This window comes from Leguminivora glycinivorella, chromosome 1, assembly GCF_023078275.1.
Source record: "Leguminivora glycinivorella isolate SPB_JAAS2020 chromosome 1, LegGlyc_1.1, whole genome shotgun sequence".
Lineage (NCBI taxonomy): Eukaryota > Metazoa > Arthropoda > Insecta > Lepidoptera > Tortricidae > Leguminivora > Leguminivora glycinivorella.
Window position 1 is genome coordinate 26,581,952 of NC_062971.1, and position 24,241 is coordinate 26,606,192.

At 37.5% G+C, this 24,241-nt stretch overlaps 1 protein-coding gene across 1 annotated transcript in view; it reads right to left on the reverse strand.

Annotated features, from left to right (window-relative positions):
* The window catches only part of LOC125225016, a 99,199-nt gene that overhangs the window by 61,292 nt on the left and 13,666 nt on the right, over nucleotides 1–24,241 (reverse strand). The window contains exon 3 of the mRNA XM_048128517.1: nucleotides 10,587–10,724. Within this exon, the coding sequence (XP_047984474.1) occupies nucleotides 10,587–10,724 (138 nt within the window). The remainder of the gene's footprint in view (nucleotides 1–10,586; nucleotides 10,725–24,241) is intronic.

Consider the following 24,241-nt stretch of genomic DNA (forward strand, 5'->3'; position numbering starts at 1 on the left):
GAGACGTTTATTGTGTTAAGTAGGCTAAAATAGGACTCCAGTCATCATCAATGCCAATTCCGGTAATTTATACCAAGAAAGTTATTTGCCTTCAGGTATACACATTTTAACAATTTCTGTAGATACCTATAAGTCATTATCAGTAAGAATTAAACACCTATTTGGCCACCTAGTACTTATTTAAATTGGCTTATCATAGATAACGTTAAAAGTCTATATTCGACAATAGCTTAAAAGCTTTGTTAGATGCAGAGGTAAAAATATTCATACGATGTCGGCGCCTCTGACCAAAAGTAGATGCAGAAAATCGATTTACGGCAACCTATATAGCGTTTCACAATTCTGGGTTCTAAATGATAGAGAATTACCAGTTAGTACCTAATACGTACCGAATTCTTTATTTAAAATGGATGCGCATGCAATAAGTAAATATTTTTATTGCACCACAAAAATTAGATCAAATAAATAAATCTAATTTTTGTAAGTAAATCTAATTTTTGTGGTGCAATAAAAATATTTACTTATTGCATGCGCATCCATTTTAAATAAAGAATTCGGTACGTATTAGGTACTAACTGGTAATTCTCTAGAAAACAGAGCTTTTGTCAAATTAAATTATGTCTTTCTTTCAGGATCAGTGATAGGTATCCGTACAAAGTCGTCGAAATTTCGTGTGATAAAAGTGTTTGTCTCAAAAATGCTTAGGTAAATCGTACGTGCGCGCATAGATCTAGTGACTTCCGTTCCGACCTTGGCCCGTGTATAGTAACGCATCGGATTTGCCTTTTTTCATGTCTGTCACATCGCACTAAAGACATGGCCGTGCGCAATTTATCACTGACATGACACAATACTGTGGACGGGACCCTGCATTTTTCCTTAATACCTGTGTTGCGCGACATTCATAAAATATGTACCCAGCGTGCGTAGCCGAATGTATAAACGCTCACGAAACGAAACGCTGGTAGATATCTGTCTCTATCGCTCTTGCGTATTGGCGCGACAGAGCCAGACTACCTTTCGCGGCGTTTCGTTTTCGTTTCGCGTCGTAGAAATGCTATTCGGCTACGGGGCCAGGTAACATATTTCGGTCACGTTATTATGTGATGTGACATGTCAATCACCAAAAGTACTTAATTTTTTGACTTTGCATTAGGTACATGCTCGTAGATTAAGTAGGTTTTACTTGTAAAATGTTCAGGCTAAACTATGCAGCTTTGTGTCAGTCCCAGTTATATCTAACCGTAAGTTTAGCTTTGATGGTATCAGCCTTAATAAGTCAGCAACATAATCTGGCGATCGTATGTGCAATAGTGCGTGTGCAAACCACGATGCTGTTTTGTGGCAAAACACTGTTCAAATGTAGTCCCTATAGGTAGAGTATCCTGAATCAAAGTAAGCGAACATCGAAATAATCGTACGATTGTTCTTATACGATTTACTAGAATTTGGTTAAGTCTATTTAAAAGCGTTGTAATGTGTCAATTTAAAAGTGTTGTAAAATATGTCAAACAACATTGTTGGCGCAATTTTATCTTATCACATGAGCTCATTTCTTATTTTATGACGCTTAAAACTAGTGAAATCATTAATTATTTTAATAATAGCAGCATATTAATCCGTGAAATACAATACAAAATATTGAAATTGCGCTTCTTTGCTGAAAACTGTGGAGATTCTAAAATTGGGAACGTTTATTCGTACCTAATCGTTTATGAAAATATACCAACGCTAAACAAAAAACGTTTATTTTCACATTATTGCTGGACTAATGGCCGCCCTTCAAATTGAATAATAAATGCAACAAGTTTCCATGGCGCAAGAGGACGCCTGAAGCGCCGTGCAATATTTACACAGAAGAGGGGCTTCTAAGAAAACTCCATTAAGTACATATACATACATTTGTTATATTATTATGCGTCATAACCGCGATTAGATTGTTTTCAACATCCACACGTGCTATACAAACAAAAACAAGGAAAGATCCGTGAAATTTGTTAAATTACCTCCTAGTTTCGTATACTGTGTGTCCGAGACATTAATCGCGTTTTAAACCCCCAGGTAAAATTGGTCAGACAAACCCTAATCAAGTTAATAAAACAGTCAATTGAATTTATGAAGCGGGGACTTACAGTTTGAACACCGAAGTGCGGTAAAGCGTGGTTTTCGCTCGATATACGAACCGGAAGCTCATTGTTCCGGTGGTTGACTATGTGTGAATTGAGATGATTGAATAGGTCCAATATTAAATATTCAAAACTAGTAACAGCATAGATTTGAAGTATACGTAGGTACTACCTAGGTACGAGGGCAGCAGAGTCGCAACGATAATATGCAGCGATGTAGGTAGACTGTAGGTTCCTGCTGAACCATCATTACAATAAAATCGATGTGAACGGGATTGAATATCGTTATTCGCGCCGTAAAGATCGCGGCGTGTCAAGTACATCGTAACGCGGAGCATTGTCCTGGCGTTCTATTATTAACGAGATCTCTCACGCAGATTTACAGCTTCACGTTACAGCTCGGAAGCAATTTTGGCGGCTTTTTCACATTTTCAATCAGATATCACCTACCGAAAATTCCTAACAAAAATAATTGAAGATGTACGTGGTGGTCTGTTTTATACCTAAATCATGCGCGGATCCGGGGGGGTCATGGTCAACAGGACCCCCCTGAGCCTAAGTTGGCCATACAAATAGACCACGTGACACCCCCCCCCTCCCTGGGGCCCCGGGCCTTTACCACGTGACCCCCCCCCCCCCCCTTGGGCACGAAGCTAGATCCGCGCTTGACCTAAATGTATATGTACCTAATAAATGTAATTATTTATATTATTACTATTACTAAATATAAAAGACAGATAATTTCAGCTTCTTAAGAAGTGTCAATAGGGAATTAAATATTGAATGGAGGTCGTTAAGAATTATGTTTCGGGAAATAAATCCACGCGCGCGAAGTCGTGGGCATCAGTTAGTCCACTATAAATTATCTCAAAAACAAATTTAATTTTATCGAGGGTAAGAGATAACAGATAAAGGTACACCTGCTCCAATTACCCGCTGAGGAAAGCCAAAACGGTTATGATTTTAGCAAATAATTTTCAAAGCTATGTTTGTCAACTTATTTGGAGTGTTTCAACACTTTTAACCAATTAAAAAGATAATCAGAAATAGTTATTGTTAAAGCTCATTAAGCCTGGATCTCTGGCCATTGCATTGCAATGTACTTTATTTTATACGTATATAGATATTTATTATATCTGCACACAAAATATACCATTTACAATTCAAAAATGGCTTATGTTTAACTGAGCACCTAATTTAGTAACATTTCACACCAAATAAAATCCATTCTAGCTCTAGCACCAATTTTAGTAAATGAGCACCAAAATCAGTGTACCAATTTAATGAAAAATGATAACCAAATATTGTAACTTTTGTTAAAGAAATAATAACTAATTACCTAAAAATTGTAAAATGATCACCAACATTAAAACACCATTTTAATGTAAATGGAAACCAAAATTGTAAGATTTTGCCGTGCTATTAAAGTACATAACACCCAAAATAATCGTTGTCAACCCAAAAATAATTAATGAGCACCAATGTTGTTACCGCATTTTATTACAATATGATACTCAAATACTATTGGCCTAAAAGTAGTCTGTGTGGGGGGGTCGCAGTTCTAACCTAACCAATCCCACTTATTGTAGCAGTTTGTCTGTATACGGGTCGCAGTTCTAAACTAACCTAACCCACTTTTTGGTAGCAGTTCGTCTGTGTATGGGTCGCAGTTCAAACCTAACCTAACCTACTTTTTGGTAGCAGTTCGTCTGTGTGGGGGTCGCAGTTCTAACCTAACCCACTTTTTGGTAGCAGTTCGTCTGTGTAGGGGTCCCAGTTCTAACCTAACCTAACCCAGTTTTTGGTAGCAGTTCGTCAGTGTGGGGGTCGCAGTTCTAACCTAACCTAACCCACTTTTTGGTAGCAGTTCGTCTGTGTAGGGGTCGCAGTTCTAACCTAACCCAACCCAGTTTTTGGTAGCAGTTCGTCTGTGTAGGGGTCGCAGTTCTAACCTAACCTAACCCACTTTTTGGTAGCAGTTCGTCTGTGTGCGGGTCGCAGTTCTAACCTAACCTAACCCACTTTTTGTTGCAGTTCGTCTGTGTAGGGGTCGCAGTTCTGACCTAACCTTACCCACTTCTTGGTAGCAGTTCGTCTGTATAGGGGTCGCAGTTCTAACCTAACCTAACCCAGTTTTTGGTAGCAGTTCGTCTGTGTAGGGGTCACAGTTCTAACCTAACCTAACCCATTTTTTGGTAGCAGTTTGTCTTTGTGGGGGTCGAAGTTCTAACCTAATCGACTTTTTGGTAGCAGTTCGTCTGTGTGTGGGTGTGTTCTAACCTAAACTAACCCACTTTTTGGTAGCAGTTCGTCTGTGTAGGGGTCGCAGTTCTAACCTAACCTAACCCACTTTTTGGTAGCAGTTTGTCTTTGTTGGGGGTCGCAGTTCTAACCTAACCTAACCGACTTTTTGGTAGCAGTCCGTCTGTGTGTGGGTCACAATTCTAACCTAACCTAACCCACTTTTTGGTAGCAGTTCGTCTGTGTATGGATCGCAGTTCTAATCTAACCTAACCCACTTTTTGGTAGCAGTTCGTCTGTGTAGAAGTCGCAGTTCTAACCTAACCCAACCCACTTTTTAGTAGCAGTTCGTCTGTGTAGGGGTCGCAGTTCTAACCTAATCTAACCCACTTTTTGGTAGCAGTTCGTCTATGTGCGGGTCGCAGTTCTAACCTAACCTAACCCAGTTTTTGTTGCAGTTCGTCTGTGTAGGGGTCGCAGTTCTGACCTAACCTTACCCACTTCTTGGTAGCAGTTCGTCTGTATAGGGGTCGCAGTTCTAACCTAACCTAACCCAGTTTTTGGTAGCAGTTCGTCTGTGTAGGGGTCACAGTTCTAAACTAACCTAAGCCATTTTTGGTAGCAGTTTGTCTTTGTGGGGGGTCGAAGTTCTAACCTAACCTAACCAACTTTTTGGTAGCAGTTCGTCTGTGTATGGATCGCAGTTCTAATCTAACCTAACCCACTTTTTCGTAGCAGTTCGTCTGTGTAGGGGTCGCAGTTCTAACCTAACCTAACCCACTTTTTGGTAGCAGTTTGTCTTTGTGGGGGGTCGCAGTTCTAACCTAACCTAACCGACTTTTTGGTAGCAGTCCGTCTGTGTGTGGGTCACAGTTCTAACCTAACCTAACCCACTTTTTGGTAGCAGTTCGTCTGTGTATGGATCGCAGTTCTAATCTAACCTAACCCACTTTTTGGTAGCAGTTCATCTGTGTAGAGGTCGCAGTTCTAACCTAACCCAACCCACTTTTTAGTAGCAGTTCGTCTGTGTAGGGGTCGCAGTTCTAACCTAACCTAACCCACTTTTTGGTAGCAGTTCGTTTGTATGCTGGTCGCAGTTCTAACCTAACCTAACCCACTTTTTAGGAGCAGTTCGTCTGTTTATGGATCGCTTCGCTGTCTCATGAGACTGGTCAAAAGCGCTGTGCATGAGGTGCGGTGTGCAGGGGGTTTATCGTGAGGAGCTACTAAATTTGGTGTTATTATATTTGGTAATATACCTATATGCATATTTTTTGGTAATCCATTATTTATTTAGGTTACAAAAGTGCATTAATTTGGGGCTCAAAATCTGGTGCTCATTTACTATTTTTGGTGCTACTTTACTATTTAATGTAAACGGTTTACTAAAACTGGTGGCAGTTGTATAATTTTAAGTAACATTATTTTGGTGCTCAACTACTTTTTTTGGTCGCAATGGTTGGGGTACCAAAACTTTTTTTGGTGCTCATTTAAATAGTTGCCTTCAAAAATCATGACTTCATTTTTTCTACCGCATACAACAGATTTTGACAATTCCTCCTTGCGTTATCCCGGCATTTGCCACGGCTCATGGGAGCCTGGGGTCCGCTTTGACAACTAATCCCAAGATTTGGCGTTGGCACTAGTTTTAACGAAAGCGACTGCCATCTGACCTTCCAACCCGAAGGGTAACTAGGCCTTATTGGAATTAGTCCGGATCCTCACGATGTTTTCCTTCACCGAAAAGCGAATATCGAACCATAACTAATCATGTAACTTAACTATTTAAGTAGGTAGGTATGTGTCAAACAGTATTCCATCAATTTTGTATGAGACCCGTTATTTATTTAAGGGTTGATGCTCCTTAGTAATTATATATGGATAATCTTCAAAAGGATAATCGGAATAGCTACATTTATATACTTTACAAAACATTTTTCGCAAAATTAAATATGTACATATTAAAGGACGCTGCTGCCGTAAAACCACTGAATTAAAAACGGAGATATAAAATGTTTCATTTCTAAAGTTTAATTTAGTAAAACATCATCAACTGCGAGAGACTGGATACATCCCTTTCTTTTCAGGAACTTATAAAGTGGTCATCGGCTCTAGGAATTGGCTTCGTAAAAGATAAGCTATGCCTAAAAGGAGAAGTCCTCTAACTTTTACTAGGTAATTTTTCCAAAGGATATCAACCTAAAAATATATGAAATTCTAAACGCATGCCAAGTAACTGTCTTGCGTGTCAAATGTGGTCCAGTCGCGGAGCTAGCGTAAATAAACTGTCGACCTTTTGTTAGAACGTATGCTAGCTGATCAAATCACAAGAATCTGGGCAACAGTCAAGACAAGTTTCCGGCGATCAAACTCGTCAGACCGATCCTTCATCAGGGAATATACGAACTGGCTGGATGCTAAGGAATTATAAACAATTTACATGAACGACAACGTGTTATAACTGATCGTAATATTGGAAACCGTCTGAATGTTGACGGACATATTTAATACATCTACTACATTAGTATTACAACTAAATCATAGCTTTACAGTCTTTAAGTTATCCTATGACCGTGAAAATGATATATGGAAAGATTAAAACAATGTTATCATGGCCATTACTGTCATTAGTAGGTTGTTAGAAAATATATTGTTGTCTATTGTCATTACTTAACAACGGTTTGTAGTAGGTAAGTTTCCATTTATTAAACTACTGAGTAATGTCGGAAAGTTGATATTCTGTATATTACGAACGACGTAATATCAGCACCGCACCCAGTACTTTCAATAATTAGGTAGTTCAGTAACAAGTCTAACACATATTACCCACACCCTGAGACACTCACGTCAGTAGGTAATGACCTAAATGACAATACAATATGCACACGTATGTGGGACGCGTGCATAGCGCATGTTAAACCGCCATGCAGAAAAATGGGGCTTAGCGCGATCAATGAATGAATCCCAGCTTAACGGAGCGTAAGGGCTCTTTTAACTGGAGGAAATACGGAATTCGAATGTCAATTGTATTATGTCACAATTTTAGGTATAACGTCCAGGTTTAACCCTTTTCAGGAAAAGAGTCAATGATGACTTTAATCATACAACACTTAGGTATCACCACTGCTTACAAAAGTTCCCCGTTTTTACGTCTAATCGCATCCAATGCAGCTCCAGATAAACATTCTAGTGCACGATATTCGCGGTGAAATGTGCCACGGGCAGCGAGTACGGTCCGTCGGTTCACCGAACAACGTGGAACGCGGGACGATGCCAGTGCACATAGATGACGTTTCCTAAATTATTGGCGACGTTACCGAGGGATACACTGAAATATGCGGTAGTCGATGAGAGTAAGAGTAGGTACAGATGTACGGTACCTACTACTTATATCCTAAAATCAAAGGTCAATTCTTGTACGTAGATTAAGTAATTTCTCTTTTTAACTTGATCTTTACCTATTCCACGGTATGTTCCGTGAAAACATATTATTTTTAATTACATTTAAATCTACAAAAAATAAACTCCTATACCTGCGAAATAATATCTCGGACTTTAAAATAAATGCCAGATTTGACACAGACATGGCACAATTTTCGGTTGTAGGTTTGAGTTAATTGTAATGAATGTTTTACAACAGCGCCATTAAATAAAACGTTTTACTATTTTTAATGTATAAAAGTTAATGAATATAAGACAAATGGAAATTCTATCGGTAAACAATAGTATCTACGTTTATTTCATTTCATTTCGAAATAAATAATAAATTCTGAGAATAAGGAATCTGAGATCCATAAGAACATTATTAACGTATCAAACTGTCGGATCTCCTCCTAGTACTGATATGCTCGTTGTGAAGCACCAATTTCGAAAAATAGGATATAAAAATCGTTTCTATATGTGTCATTTTATTGGAGATAATCAATGATTTGATAATTCTGGTCATTATGGAATAAATATAAATAACATTATTTTATTTTATCACTCTACTACACGTCCGGTACGTAGGTTGACTGACACACAATTGCCAATGTGAAGTTTTTATCACATCATAAAAACGTTAATTTGTAGGACAAAATTATTTTTACAGTTACGTCTGGGGAAACCCCAAGGAGACCCGCACATCCATAAATACGTACGAGTAAATTCGCAGAAATCAGTTAGGTGTATGCCAAATGTTTCGCCAGGGAGCCATAATGTTTCGCTTTCGAATTTCAAAAGGGAGTGATGTCCCGTGTTGACCAAGCGGCGCAGTCGAATAAATCCGAACGCTGAAACCGACGGATACTTTTGAAAAGGGAGTCATAATAATTACGAGTATGTTGGAAAATGCAGTGCATTTCTTTTTTCTTTCTTTCTTTTCTTTTTCTAAGTAGGTAATTAGGTATAGTTTTTGTCGTAGAGGAGATTATTATCACCTACTTTGATAATCAGAGTGAGGGAGGTACATTTATATCTCAGAGCTTTAAAGGGGAACACATGGCGTACGGAAATATAAAGCTCCCGGTTTTAGAAAAGAATCAAGAAAATATTAGGCTCTGTTCACCTTGCACATGTTGAGAACCTATAGCGTAATTTTGGGGAAGACAGACTTTCTTACCCTTGTTTCTCAGTAGTGAACTGATGAAACTGTGAGATATGTTTTATTGAGTATTTATTTATTTAATCTTTATTGCACCACAAAAAAAGTACAACTGGCGGACTTAATGCCTCAGGGCATTCTCTACTAGTAGGTGTAGTATATGTGTACCTAATGTAAATAATCTGAATGTACATCCTGTTTTTTCCTTTTTTTGTAATTAATTATAAATATTATGTTTAAAGAAATAACTAGGACTAAAAAGGTGGAGAAATAAAATGCAACAGACAAATAACTATAAATGAACCCCTTATACAGCGTGACTCGATGGCCGACGGCAACTACGGCAAGTTGGCAGAGGATTTCAGTCCAGGCAGCCAATTTAAAACTAACGAAACATGACGCAGCGGCCAACCACAATGTACGTTAAAATTGCTAACTTCGAGTCCGTGAGGACCGTTTTGTGTCGATATTGTCTCATAAAACTACATATTAGGTACTTATTTGGCCTATAAATTGATATACTAATGCTAGAAAATATTAACAAGATAATGTAATTTTTTTTTGGACATAACATAATAGTACAAACTTGCTATGCAGCTGCTCTCGGAAACTTGGGAAATATCCTTTGGAACAAAGTATTACATGTATACAAAAGTATATACATATATAAATCATAATACCGCCCGAAGCTAACGTTTTTTACAAGCTTTTAATTAAGGCTGTTGGTTTATGTAATTCCTAAGAAGTTCCTGCAAGATAAGTAGAATGGGCCAGTCTAACGTATTCGCAAGCGACCCACAAGACAGGTTATCTGTCCATTCTCCCTTTTCGCTACATACAATTTTCACTTATTATCGGCTACACTCTTAACGCGTAGCGCTTGCTAGCACTGAATGTGTTAACATTTTAACCCTTGCGCTGACAATGCCACGCCTGTCTACGTACTGTCACTATGGTTCGCCTGTGGATATACTGTCAGCGAAAAGGAAAGGAAAATAGCTAGTTTCTTTATAAATCTGCCTATGTAATGGTCTATATATATTTGATGCTTCTTCGTTCTATCTATATGTGAATAATGAGACGGGAAACCTTTACTTATCAGAGGAAATATTATTATTAGAGAGCGGATTTCATGTAGCGATTTAAATATTAATATGGATATGATTAGTGCATTTTTTTTAATTACATGTCATGTGGATTATAATAAGGTCTTACAATCTATTATTATTACATCGCACACCGCAAAATTCGCTGACTATTTAGATTAAATTAATGTTATTTTACAAAAATTACTACATTTAAAGAAATAGTATTTTATTCTAAAGAAAGGAGTTTGTATACAGCAGCGATTATTTTATTTTTCTATTCTTTGAGTCGTAATATATAAGTTTTAACAAGAATTCAAATAAATAAACTATTAAAAATTAACAAACATATTTTTATTAATTAATTTTATTATCATTATTATTTTTGGCCAATATTCACAAAAGCATCCAAAAAGGACTTTACTTTTATACATTTTTTGTGTGTACTAAAAATAATAAATTATGCGAGTCATATCCATATTAATATTTAAATCGCTACATGAAATCCGCTCTCTAATTATTATACTCTTAATAAAACAATACGAAACTGACCTGAGCAATTTCCTTCCTCGTGCAGCAGAAGTTGATGAAGGTGACGTTGACAAAATCCGCCCCATAGCACACGGTCACAGTCTTCTCTTCCAGCGAGCCCTGCGATCCGAACAACACCACGTTCCGGATCTTTTGGTCCTAGGACAAGGAGAGAAAAAGATTTCAAATCAGTGTTTCTCAATGTTAACAGCGCTTAGATTTCCTTCGTTGTTTACTCTTATACCCATACCCACCACACCCACCAATTGGATGTGACCGATGGCCCGTTATTACCCGTTGAGCTTAACTTTAAGACGCTACGGGAGCGAAAATGCTAAAATGGAAAGGAGTCCCCCTATCAATTTAGGAATTTCAGTTAAATATACTAGTGTTATTAACTAGATTTATCGAAAAAAAATGTCCATTAAGAACAACTCAGTTAAAAGATATCGCGAAAAAATCTTTAAAATCGAGGTTCCGCTCACGACTGTTTCCTCCGTCAAAACTTATTTAAACGGAACGAAATTTGAGAATCTGAATAACGGACCATAATCTGTGTCGGACCGTTTAGATTTTTTGGCTAATTGTTACCGATCTTGAGTATCACACCTTTTTTTGAGCCATATTGAAAAAGGCCGTTTTTAGAAAGGCCATGCCAGGATAAGCTAAGTGAATCTGCCCCCAGCGAGTTTTGGCTTGAATTTTTTTTTATTGATTCGTCTTTGTATTAGTATCGAGTATGCCAAATTTCAGCTCCCAAAACTTTATAGTTTAGTAATTAAAAAAAAAAACGAAATTTGAACTTTCTTCGATATTTTTTTTCTGGGCAGCCGATTTCGACGTGCGTCACGTATATTATGCATGTAAGTAGGACAATTATATGATATTAATTTTGTGTTATGTTTCCATACAAAAACTCAAAAAAAAAATTTCAAAAAAAAAAAAAAATTTTTTTTAAGTATTATCATGCAAGCGACACCTCCAGATTTTTCATCAAAGTAAGCCTCTTTAATAAGCTACCAAATGAATATAAATACTTAATTTTATCTGTGGTAGAACAAGGTGTTTTTTTTAATTGAATACATCACAATACATTTACTCCCATACACGCTCGTTAAAAGGTTAAAACGAATCGCTGACAAACTCCAGAGAAACGTGCGCGTTGGTCATAAACACTGACCACTAATAAAAATTAAAAAAAAATATATATGAATATGTTTTTTTTTTATAAAAAAAAGTCACAAATTGCAAAAAACTTTTCATATACAATTTCTATGAAAAACATTTTTTTTTCACATGGTGTTTTTCTGATGCCAATCGATTCCATTCCTATTCAGTATCGAAAGTTTCTTTGAGCTTAACTTGCGGTAATGTACTAAAGAGCCACATATTGAAGAAAACTTTTTCCACATTTACCCCATAACAAAATGTATGGAAAATGTATCCATTGATTTGTGGGTTTTTAATGCAAAGCAAGTATTGATACTGGATAAGAATGGAATCGATTGGCAACAAAAAAACTGTTTGTAAAAAATAGTTTCATTTTTGTAGATATCTACATATACACACTATGGGGTAAATGTGGAAAGTTTCCTACAATTTTCGGCTTTTAGTACATTACCGGAAGTTAAGCCCTAAGAAACTATTGATACTGAATAGGAATGAAATCGATTAGCATCAGAAAAACACCATGTAAAAAATTTTTTTTTTTCATAGAAATTGTATAAGAATTTTTTTTCGCAATTTTTTTATAAAAAAACATTCATATATATATATATTTTTAAAATTTTTATTAGTGGCCAGTGTTTATGACCAACGTACACGTTTCTCTGGAGTTTGTCAGCAATTTTAACGAGCGTGTATGGGAGTAAAATGTATTGTGATGTATTCAATTAAAAAAAACACCTTGTTCTACCACAGATAAAATTAAGTATTTATATTCATTTGGTAGCTTATTAAAGAGGCTTACTTTGATGAAAAATCTGGAGGTGTCGCTTGCATGATAATACTTAAAAAAAAATGTTTTTTTTTTTTAATTTTTTTTTTGAGTTTTTGTATGGAAACATAACACAAAATTAATATCATATAATTGTCCTACTTACATGCATAATATACGTGACGCACGTCGAAATCGGCTGCCCAGAAAAAAAAATATCGAAGAAAGTTCAAATTTCGTTTTTTTTTTTTAATTACTAAACTATAAAGTTTTGGGAGCTGAAATTTGGCATACTCGATACTAATACAAAGACGAATCAATAAAAAAAAATTCAAGCCAAAACTCGCTGGGGGCAGATTCACTTAGCTTATCCTGGCATGGCCTTTTTGATTGGCTCTAGCGTCTTTTAAAATAAAAATAGCAAAAAAATCAAAACGGTCCGACACAGATAAAAATAATAATAATCTGTGTTGAAAAAATCATTGCTCTATCTTCAAAAACCAGGGAGGAAATAGTCGAGAGCGTTTGTGTTGGAAATATGGACGCCTAGACCTTTATGCAGAGCAATCCTCTTTATCGACCTGGTTGCTAGCATAATGTTGACAGTGTTGTTTACATTCTTCTGTCATTACCGTTTGTCACTCGCGTTTTATACCTAAAGTTATTTCCACTTAATATAGTTTATAATTGCTTTATAAAGCCTTGTTTTATTCCTTCAGGTTATGGGCCGTCCCATTCCTGCCGTTTAAAAGTTATTTTTGCGTTCCGATTAGTAAAAAGTGAAAGTAAAAATGTCGCGTGTATAACTTCCAGTTAGTTACCGTGCTCGCGATTATTTCTATTTTTCAGCTATTTCAGGGTAAGTTAGCACTGTAAAGATGTCGAACAGTAATTCTATGATGTCAATTGAAAAGCTTACTGGCAGAGAAAATTGGGCTAGTTGGAGTTTTGCTGTGAAAGCGTATTTACAGCATGAAGACTTGTATGAGTACATAGTAACAACTCCGGATCCCTCCGAATCAAAGTCAGTCAGGCAAGATGTTAAGGCGAAGTCAAAATTGATATTACTGGTAGACCCGATACTCTATGTGCATATTCAAGATGCTAAAAGCGCAAAACAGGTTTGGGATAATTTAACGAAGGCTTTTGAGGATAGTGGATTAACTCGGAAGGTGGGTTTATTAAAGGAACTTATTAATACTAATTTAGAAAACAGTTCCTCCGTAGAAGAGTATGTCAACAAAATAATGACAGCGGCACACAAATTAAGGAACATAAAATTTGAGGTTGACGATGAATGGCTTGGTACCTTAATGCTGGCAGGCTTACCTGACATGTATCAGCCAATGATAATGGGTTTAGAGAGTTCTGGTATGAAGATTAGTGCTGACTTGGTAAAAAATAAATTATTACAAGAAGTTAAGGCGACGACATCGTCAGACACTACCGCACTTTATACAAACACTAAAGGTCAACCTAGATATAACCCTCAGAAGTTTAGAAAGGGTCCGAGATGCTTTTCTTGCAATCGCTATGGACATCTCAGCAGAAATTGTCAAAATAAAAAAACAAATGGAGAGAAGAGCACCGGGTATGTAGCGGCATTTTCAGCATTTTCAGCCGCCTTGACCGATGACTCCGAACACTGGTATGTTGACAGTGGAGCTTCAGTTCACCTTACAATGCGAAAGGATTGGCTCACAAATATAACATCGCCTTCTGTAACGAATATAACAATAGCCAACGACCAAGCATTAAAAATCGAGTGCATGGGTATTGTATATGTCGAAGTAAAGGTGAATGGCAAAATTGAGACTATACAGGTGAAAAATGTTCATTATGCTCCTGACCTGAAAACAAATTTGCTCTCTGTCAGTGAGATTGTTAAAAATGATTGCAGACTAGATTTTCACAAACAAGGCTGTGACATATATAACGAGAATAAACTATTAGTCGCAAGGGCAAAGTTAGTCAACAGAACATACCAGTTAATTACGAATGAAAATAATCAATCCAAAGGAATGATGGCAAAGACAATAACTGATGATGATCCTTTTTTGTGGCACCAGAGAATGTGTCATTTGAATTTTTCAAGCGTTAATAAAATACCGGAATGTACTGAAGGAGTAAAGTTGACACCGAGTAAGAGCGATACAACTTGCGTAACATGTCTTGAAGGCAAGCAGACACGACGACCGTTTCCTAACGAGGGCTCCCGGGCAACCAGTTTGCTAGAGCTTGTGCATAGTGACGTCTGTGGGCCGATGAAGCATGATTCTTTGGGAGGAGCAAGGTACTATGTCACCTTTATCGATGATTTTTCTCGGAGAGTACATGTATATTTTATTAAACATAAAAGCGAAGTATTTCAAAAATTTGTGGAATTCAAGAATAGAGTTGAAAATGAGTTAAACGCAAAAATAAAAATCCTGAGAAGCGACTGCGGGACCGAATATAAAAATAAAATTTTTGAAACTTTTTTGAAGAAACACGGTATTCTGCACCAAACTTCTAATCCTTACACTCCTGAAAATAACGGTCTCAGCGAAAGGATGAATAGAACCTTGACAGAACGCGCAAAATGTATAATTTTAAATGCGAAATTACAGGACACATTTTGGGCTGAAGCGGTTGCCACCTCAGCGTACATAGTGAACCGCTCACCGTCTCGCGTTCTATCCTACAAGACCCCGCATGAAATATGGACTGGAAAGAAACCTAATTTAAATCATTTGAGGATTTTTGGTTGTCATGCGATGGTGCATATACCCAAAGAAAAGAGGACGAAGCTCGAACCAAAGTCACGTAAATTAATTTTTGTTGGATATAGCGACTGTACCAAGGGCTACCGCTTCATAGACCCTGAAAGCAAAAAAGCTATTATCAGTAGAGATGTTGTGTTCCTGGAGGCTTCGGTTGAGCGAAACAAAGTTGATGATGTACCTGAAAAACAAGAAAATGTTAGTAAAAATGTGACAGTAACTAAAAAACATGAAGATTGTAATGAAATGAGAGAAAATAAGACTGTAAACTTACCTTTATTTGAAGATAAACCGACTTGTTCAAATACTGAAGATCAGGCAATAGAAGCGCAGGATGACTCGCAAAGACCTTCCACGTCAGATGAATCTGATCAGTTTGATACGGGCCATGATGAAACATATTTGCCAGATGAAACATTTTTGCCTGATGAAACATGTCATTCTTCACCGCAGCCTGTGATGAACTTAAGACCACTTCCACACCGAATGGAGAGGAGAAGAGATAATGAAACTGATCATGTACCTACCTCTCTCATGTGTATGAGTGGAGAGTCTCCGATGAGTTTTTTAAACAGTGACCCGTTGAGCTTACAAGAAGCTCTTTGTAGTGACAAGGCTGATGAGTGGAAGAAAGCTATGAACGAAGAATACCAGTCTTTGTTAGAAAACAATACATGGACACTTGTCAACTTACCAGATGGAAAATCTGCTATTCCATGTAAATGGGTGTATAAGACGAAGTTAGATGCCAATGGAATGGTATCACGCTACAAAGCTAGACTTGTAATAAAAGGTTTCAAACAAGTTAAGGGTATTGATTACCATGAAGTGTATGCCCCTGTGGTCCGATATGGTTCAATAAGATATTTGATGGCTTTAGCTGCAAAATATGGACTTACAATACATCAGATGGATGCGGTCACGGCTTTTCTACAAGGAGAAATAGATGAAGAGATTTATATGTCTTTACCTCCTGGTTATGAAGACCAAAATAAAGTCTGTAAATTGAACAAATCCATATACGGGTTAAAACAAGCTAGCAGGCAATGGAATAAGAAATTGAATAGTGCCTTAATAGAAATTGGAATGACTCGCTCAAATATAGATCCATGTGTGTATTATCGCATCATAAATGAAGATGACATGCTTTTTATAGCGGTGTATGTAGACGACTTGCTATGTTTCTTTAATAATGAGAAGACCTCACAGATGGTGAAAGAAAAAATAAAAGAAAAGTTTCGCATGAAGGACTTGGGAATTGCAAAACAATGCATAGGATTTAAAATAACTCAAGATGTTAAGAATGAAATCTCAATAGATCAGTCCCTCTACATAAAAATGATACTTAGTCGCTTCGGGATGGAAAACTGTAGGCCGGTATGGACACCAACTGATCCAAATGTCAAGTTGAAGAAAGCTGAGAATCAAGGAGAAATATTAACAGATATTCCATACCAGGAGATTATTGGCTGTCTATTATACCTATCACAAGGTACTCGACCCGATATAACTTATATAGTGAACTCACTGAGTCGATACAACAGTCAGCCTACCGCAGAACATTGGATGGCGCTAAAACGTGTCATGAGGTACCTTAAAGGTACAATTAATTTGAAACTTACTTACAAGAGGAATATAAGTGAGATTATTTCTGGCTACTGCGATTCAGACTGGGCAAACAGTGTTGAAGATCGAAGATCTTGCACAGGTTATATATTTTTATTTCAGGGTGGTCCACTTAGCTGGAATTCAAAGAAGCAACAGACTGTTGCATTATCCACGACCGAGGCTGAATACATGTCTTTGGCCTCAGCAATCCAAGAGGCTCTTTGGTTGAAACAGCTAGAGGAAGAATTTGAGCCTCAACATAAAGGTATACCCATAACCCTTTATTGTGATAATATGAGTGCGATTAGTCTTTCAGGAAATGCAGTCTATCACGCTCGCAGTAAACATATAGATGTTCGTTTTCACTTTCTGCGTGAGAAGATAGCTAGCCGACAAGTGGCCGTTAAGTATAAAAGCACTGGAGACATGATTGCCGATATACTGACGAAAGGTCTCCAACGAACGAAGCATGAATATTTTTCTGCGGCCCTGGGCTTGGCTCCAAAGCGTCTGCGTCCAGGAGAGGATGTTGGAAATATGGACGCCTAGACCTTTATGCAGAGCAATCCTCTTTATCGACCTGGTTGCTAGCATAATGTTGACAGTGTTGTTTACATTCTTCTGTCATTACCGTTTGTCACTCGCGTTTTATACCTAAAGTTATTTCCACTTAATATAGTTTATAATTGCTTTATAAAGCCTTGTTTTATTCCTTCAGTTTGTATGGAGAATTAACCAGTATCGTATCGTCTTAACCAACCCCGTAATGCTTGCTACGCTGTATGTCGTAGCAGTTTATGCAGAGTATGTCCCGCTAAATGATGTCATGGATGCGTGAAACCAAGGTTTTAGTGCCACTTGTACCACCCGCTTAACTCAAGGTTAGTGGGCTGTCAACTGTCTAATCTTATACTTTAAACGAGCAATTCTTGTATATTTATTTATTTATTTATATATACCGACGATCTCGGAAACCGCTCTAACGATTTCGCTGAAATTTGTTATGTGGGGGTTTTCGGAGGTGAAAAATCGATCTAGCGTAGCCTTAGATCCCGGAAAACGCGAATTTTCGAGTCTTCATGAGTTTTTCTTTCGCTCTTGTAAACGTAAAATATGGTAATTAATTTCGCCGCGCGCGCATCGATTCCGCTTAGCTCAGTCGTACGAGGTCGGTCTAATGTACGCAGATAGATCGTAGGTGTCAGGGTTTCGAATCCCGGCCAGCAATTAAGTTTTTGTTTTTGTCAATTAGGTCGTGTAAATGGAATCCTGGAAGGTTTTTGGCATATGAGGTGTCTCCATTAGTTAGTCAAAGCGGTTGTTAAAAAGTGAAGATAAATACATAAATACCTAAACAAATTTCAAATATAAGCAGATGCCAGTTCAAAACTATAGAGTTTATATTTTATACGCATTACGTTTTATTATTATGAACGATGGTTAATAGACCAAAAACATGTTTCCATCAAATATGTTTTCTAGACGAGGGCGAATGCTATTAAAGAAATATATTACACTGTAAGAATGGATTATATTGCCGCTTCTGCGCTATTTTTATACGTCTACGCTGTTAAGATTAGTGAATGGAATCGTTAATAAATAAAATAAATACAAGATTCTTGACGCCCATATACTACATCAGCATGCTCTACTTAATATTTATAGGTATTATATCGTTACAATAAAGTTTACAGATCATACACAAGTGATCTACTAATTTTATTCATTACAACATGATTATACAGCTTGCAGTGAATCAGCGTTGCCAGACGGTCCCAAAAGTCACCATTTTGGTGACTTTTGGCCCTCCTTGGTGACATGGGAGTTACTTACGGTTTTTGGTGACTTTTCGGGCTAGCTTGAAATGTCAAGATATTTTTTGGATAAGTGACAATGCTGCAATATTATCTAATATGAACGTACCATAGTTTACTAAGCCCATAGTGTAAAACCCTTAATTTGACCCGAGCCCGACTTCATATCACAATTCTTCACATCACAGTTTACGTGAAGGAGTAAATTAGTTTGATTGTAATCATTATTTCATGTTAGTGCGATAGTTAATTTTATGAAGTTTGTGCTGTAAATGCTGTAATGCTATTTGTACCGCAGAGGTACGATATCAATTCTTTAGAGCATATTAATTATTAACAGGGTGTCCACTTTCTGGAAAGTCAGGGAAACTCATACTTAGTGGTCATGGAAATGATTTGGAGGTCAGGGAAAAAATTGGCACCAAGAAAAGAAAACAACAATTATTGAAAAAATAATATGATTTCTTGGTTTGGGCCTTGGGCCACATCCATGACAGCAAAGATGGATTCCTGCTACTGAATTTTAGGCAACAGAATTGTCTCTTTAGACTTTCTTTGACAAATATAGTACCTGGCCTGGAGGTATATCTTCATGCTCTAGCTGATCTTAATTCATCCGGCCCAAAATCGTAAATGTGGAGAAATCCAGATCTTTTTTTTTACATTGTGTGCCCCACCGACATATTCCAAAATGGCGAGGGGGGGTTGGAAAAAATTCAGTTATTGTGATTCAAACTAACTGGAAAGTTGCACTACAATGCATGTCACCATGTATAACATTCATAAGGTGGTGGTTTTGCTAGGGCGACGTGAAAGGGGGATTCTAGCCCTTGACGAACCACGTTGCGAGGCCGAACGACAAAGACAAAGTTACGTCGCTGTCCAAATTCTAAGTATCTATCCGACAATCCAAAGCGGAGTATCTCATAAAGCCAATGGTGCAAAACGTCACACAGAGGCGCAATTTTGTATGAGTCAAAGGAGCATAGGAGGATAATAAGCGTGACGATGAGAGAACTTCAAAGCGCTTGGAAACCTAAAGGCATGTAGTGGCAAAACACCTAAATGGGCATCCCGACGCTGACTACAGAGAAAAAATTTCGCGCTCGCTTCGCTCGCATTTACTAATTCTACATAGTACAAACTACTAGATAATATCTTTTAGTTATAAATTCTTTTAGTTACTTAGTCAATATTTCGCTCTACGCTCGAAATCTCGTTTTCATTTCAAGCCTGCCTTCCTGACTCTGCCCTGATAGTACCTAGGTACTCCATTTTGTTTGTCCATTTTGCTAGGTACTCTTTTTTTCAGGTTTTTTTTTCAGGACAGAAAAAAGAACCCATTTTTTGCTACTAAGGGTCAAAAGTTTTTTTATTAAAAATTTTCTTAAAGGCTCATGGAAAGTCAGGGAAAAGCCAGATATTTTTTTTGGGGTTTACTTAGTGGACACCCTGATTAAGTTCCTAATGTAAATATTCTAAAGACGTTACTGTATTTTATATTTATTTATTGAACATAAAAAATTAGTACAAATGGTGGACTTAATGGCTTAAGGCGTTCTCTAGCAATTCTATTATTTTACAAAATTTTCAACCGCTGTACAGTATAGTGTTTGAAAAATGGTAACGAAATGGAAAAAATAAATTTGGGACGCTTTTTTTAAATCTTTTTTCGCGAAAATGCTCGGCGACTTGACTGCTCGCTTTGGCAGCTACGATAGTACCAATATCAAATTTTCCGCCACTAAAAACAGCGGTAAAATAAAAAATGTAAATGCAAATGTTTCGTTTTCGTCCCATAGGAACTTCGAATTTCGCACCTTTTTCTAGTAACAAACTTGTTTGACTATAGTTGGAAATCGTAATTTTCTTAAGTAGCTAATAAACGACCGCACCATACCGCGATTTTGGAATTGTTTCACGTAAGTGAGAGTGAGAAAGACTTACTTTCTTCTCGCTCTCACTTTTGTAAAAAAAGTTTCGTTTTTTAAGGATAAAAATAAAAAACATTTTGTGAAATTATCCAATCAAACTCAAATAACATGATCAACGTGTAAGATTTTAAGAAGAGTAATCATATAAGGTCAGTAAACTTAAATTGTGACATATATACATACTGGTTTTTTAATTTCTTCTCGTAACATTAATTTATCTATCCATACTATAAAAAAGGTGACTTGGGCAGTAAAATGGTGACTTTTAGGGAAACGAAACGTGACTTGTGAGTCCAGAGCCCTGGCAACACTGCAGTGAATACAAAGAAGGATCTGGCAGGGGCGGAAACAGAGTAATAACGAACAAATGTAGGAAAAAGTATAAACGCACGCGTTATCGCGACTACACCAAATGTAAAAAGACGTACACGCGTAAGCCAAAACAAACGCATACGCGCGTATTAGGTATTACGCTAGTCGAAACGAAACCACTAGTCCCAATCCCAAACGTCATTGGTAATTTCAAGTCAGAGGTTTTTAATGAGATGTCTAGTCGGCGATGCTGCGTTCTGTGACCGTAACATAGAGGTACAAAATATACCCAAGCAATTAGGCTTGTGCCGTTTCGTTCGTTGATCGGAGCGCTCCGATCTCGTTCAATCGCTCCCACGAACTAGTTCGCTCTTTTAGGTCTTTTGCTCATTTAGTTCAGCCAGACCAGCGACCACTGTGGTCGGAAAGATCAGAACGAATGGGACCAAAATAGTGTCAAAATGATACGAATAGTCCACAGATAGTAACATTCCGGGTCGAAAGGTTGTAAGTAACCGAAGTTTAATATGAAAACTTGACGTTTTTTTGTAGCTCTGCTAAGTAGCTCTCGCTCTCGGTCGGCGCAGTCACACGCTCGTTCTCGATCCAAACCGCTCGCGCTCGCCGATCCTATACTGAACTAAATGAGCAAAGACCGATTCTCAGAGCACGGAAAGATTCAGTTCATTTCGGTCATTGATGGGATTTTATTCCTAACAGTTCATAGTTCGTGAACGACACAAGCCTACAAGCAATACTCGTACACAAACAAATGCGCATACACAGTAACTAAATTTCTGCCAGAGCATGTTTGATGCAATGATTATAATATGGTTAGCGGTAAATTGCCTCGCTTAGGCACCGGCCCGACCGTGGTACTGAATACTAAACCCGCAAAGGCCGCCTGAGGCATCCTGGCTTTGACAGCCGCCGCTTCGGTTCTAGTCTAATTGTTTTACCCAAACTGAGCCCTTCGAGCTTTAAAGATTATAAAAGGTTCGAGGCAAAATAATATTGATACGCATATGCGTTAAGGTCTACAATGCAAAATAGAAACAATTCTAAGTATTGGTAGGGCAGATAGCACCGTTTAACAAACGAACTTAAACCGTTTACCATACTTGAGTGTGAAATCGACTACGCGTGATTATAATTGATTCCAACATTAATCAATTCCAAATCCGCGTTCAATATAGCAACGCGTACAGAGTGCTGATGGGGCTGTCCGGAGTCTGTAGCGCATCAGGGATGTTCACGGCGCGTAGTCTGTTTCTACACCACTATGCGTAAGTGGGCCACATCCCTGGCGCGCAGAACACGGGCCAGCTCCGACAGCATTCTCAGATCCTCACCATGATTGCGGACAGAGTTGATGGCCTGTATAAATAATAAATACAGAACTGTTGCTAGACCCATGTGCTCAGAATTAAAAAAGTAGGTATTATAAGTTAAGTCAGCGAACTAGTCGTAAGCTGTCACTAACATAAAATGTGGTCCAAGTTGGTCCTCAATAAATGTTTGAATTATTTAATCAATGTACGCATTTGATTCTCAATCTCAGAAATAGGCCGTTCTTAAGTTTGGTCAAATGGACCTAAAACAGGCTGCGCAACTTAGTACCTAGGTATTGTTTCGTACGATTATATGATTTCGCACGCGAGAATGCAACTCTTGTCAGCAGGTCTGGCTCTGGACAACCCCTAACTATCTGCACATTGCTTGATTGCTCTTAGCGGCCGAGTGTGGTATTACGGGGAATGAAAGCGTGGGAGCGACGAAAACATAATATCTAATCATAATCAAGCTGTTTCATAGCTACTTCGATGTCATCTTTACAAACAATATGTCCATTACCGGCGTCTTGGGGTAAGCGGCGCCCGAAAGGACACTTATAATTTGACGTCAGACATATCACGGCTCCATTGGTGCATTTTTTTGTCTTAAGCGTCTCCATGCCGATTGCATAAAAATTATAATATTAAGTACAGGCAACCCTATGTAAGTTCATGTGCGATTCACAAATAAAAAGGTACCCAAAAAAAGAAACAATATCTTGAAACTATATTTTTGCATTGCATTTGTTGTATTACGTTTAATATTTAAACGGGTTTACAACTTAGCAGTCCATTATGCGAGTGCGGCTCGAACATGGATTCATTAAGTAATTGCGGTCTCGCTACTGTTATTTAATATTTCAGAGAGCTAATTTCAGAATTGCGCGTTATTAAGAATTAATTATAACCACTGTAATTTAATTAAAAGTTGAGGTTAACGTAAGTGTATATTACACGTATGAAACCCTATAATCGAGCCGTTGCGTTACCTGAAAATACCTACCTACACTCAGAAAATGGTCTTAATATAAATAAGGATTTCCATTTCACGGGAAAGTTATCATATTTTAATGTAACAAGTTATTTATAATAAAAGCCAGTAGTAAATAGCTATGATTAACTATGAAGCAATTGTGTGTCGCTTAACTCAGGCGAGGAAATCCAATCTGTTATACGTTTCATTATGTTTCAGGTTACAATATTTTTTATATTATCAACCTGGATAACAAGCAGAATGGATTTACCCGAGTTTGAAGTTAAGCGACACTTATGTACCAAGTATCGTTTGGTATTTGCCAGTCACTTTTAAGTTTTAAGCCCTAGTTTACACTGGATCTGAAGATCAGATTATCCATACTAATATTATAAATGTGTGTGTCTGTTTGTTTGTTTGTCCGTCTTTCACGGAAAAACGGAGCGACGAATTGACGTGATTTATTAGTTGGCGATAGTTGAAGGGATGGAGAGTGACATAGGCTACTTTAAGTCTCTTTCTAACGCGAGCGAAGCCGCGGGCAAAAGCTAGTAGTAAATAAAAACTAGTGCATACGTTAACTCTTGGAATCATTTGCGAGTGGACTTCATGCAAAAAAGATGATGATGAAGCGAATCGCTGTTGTCATAATAGGTACGTGGGTTTGAAGCGGTGATTGTAAGCGGAGATGAGTTGCTCGGGTGCCTCGGAGATGCACGGTTTAACTACAAACTACAACCTAGGTATTAATCTAAGGTCGTTCCGAAACACGTTCGTAAACGCTCGTATTTGTGAATACGTGTAACAAAGGCAATATAACTACGTGAAAGACAAATATATTCTAAGAAAAAACCTATCTCGGAACCATAAGGAAAAATGAATGCCCGATTATATGGCGCGAGGCCTTTGGTAGATACTTGGTTAGATGTCACTAATATTACAATTTTAACACATATCAGATGAAGGATGTTAGATTGTCATAATTCAGAATTGAGACACAAAT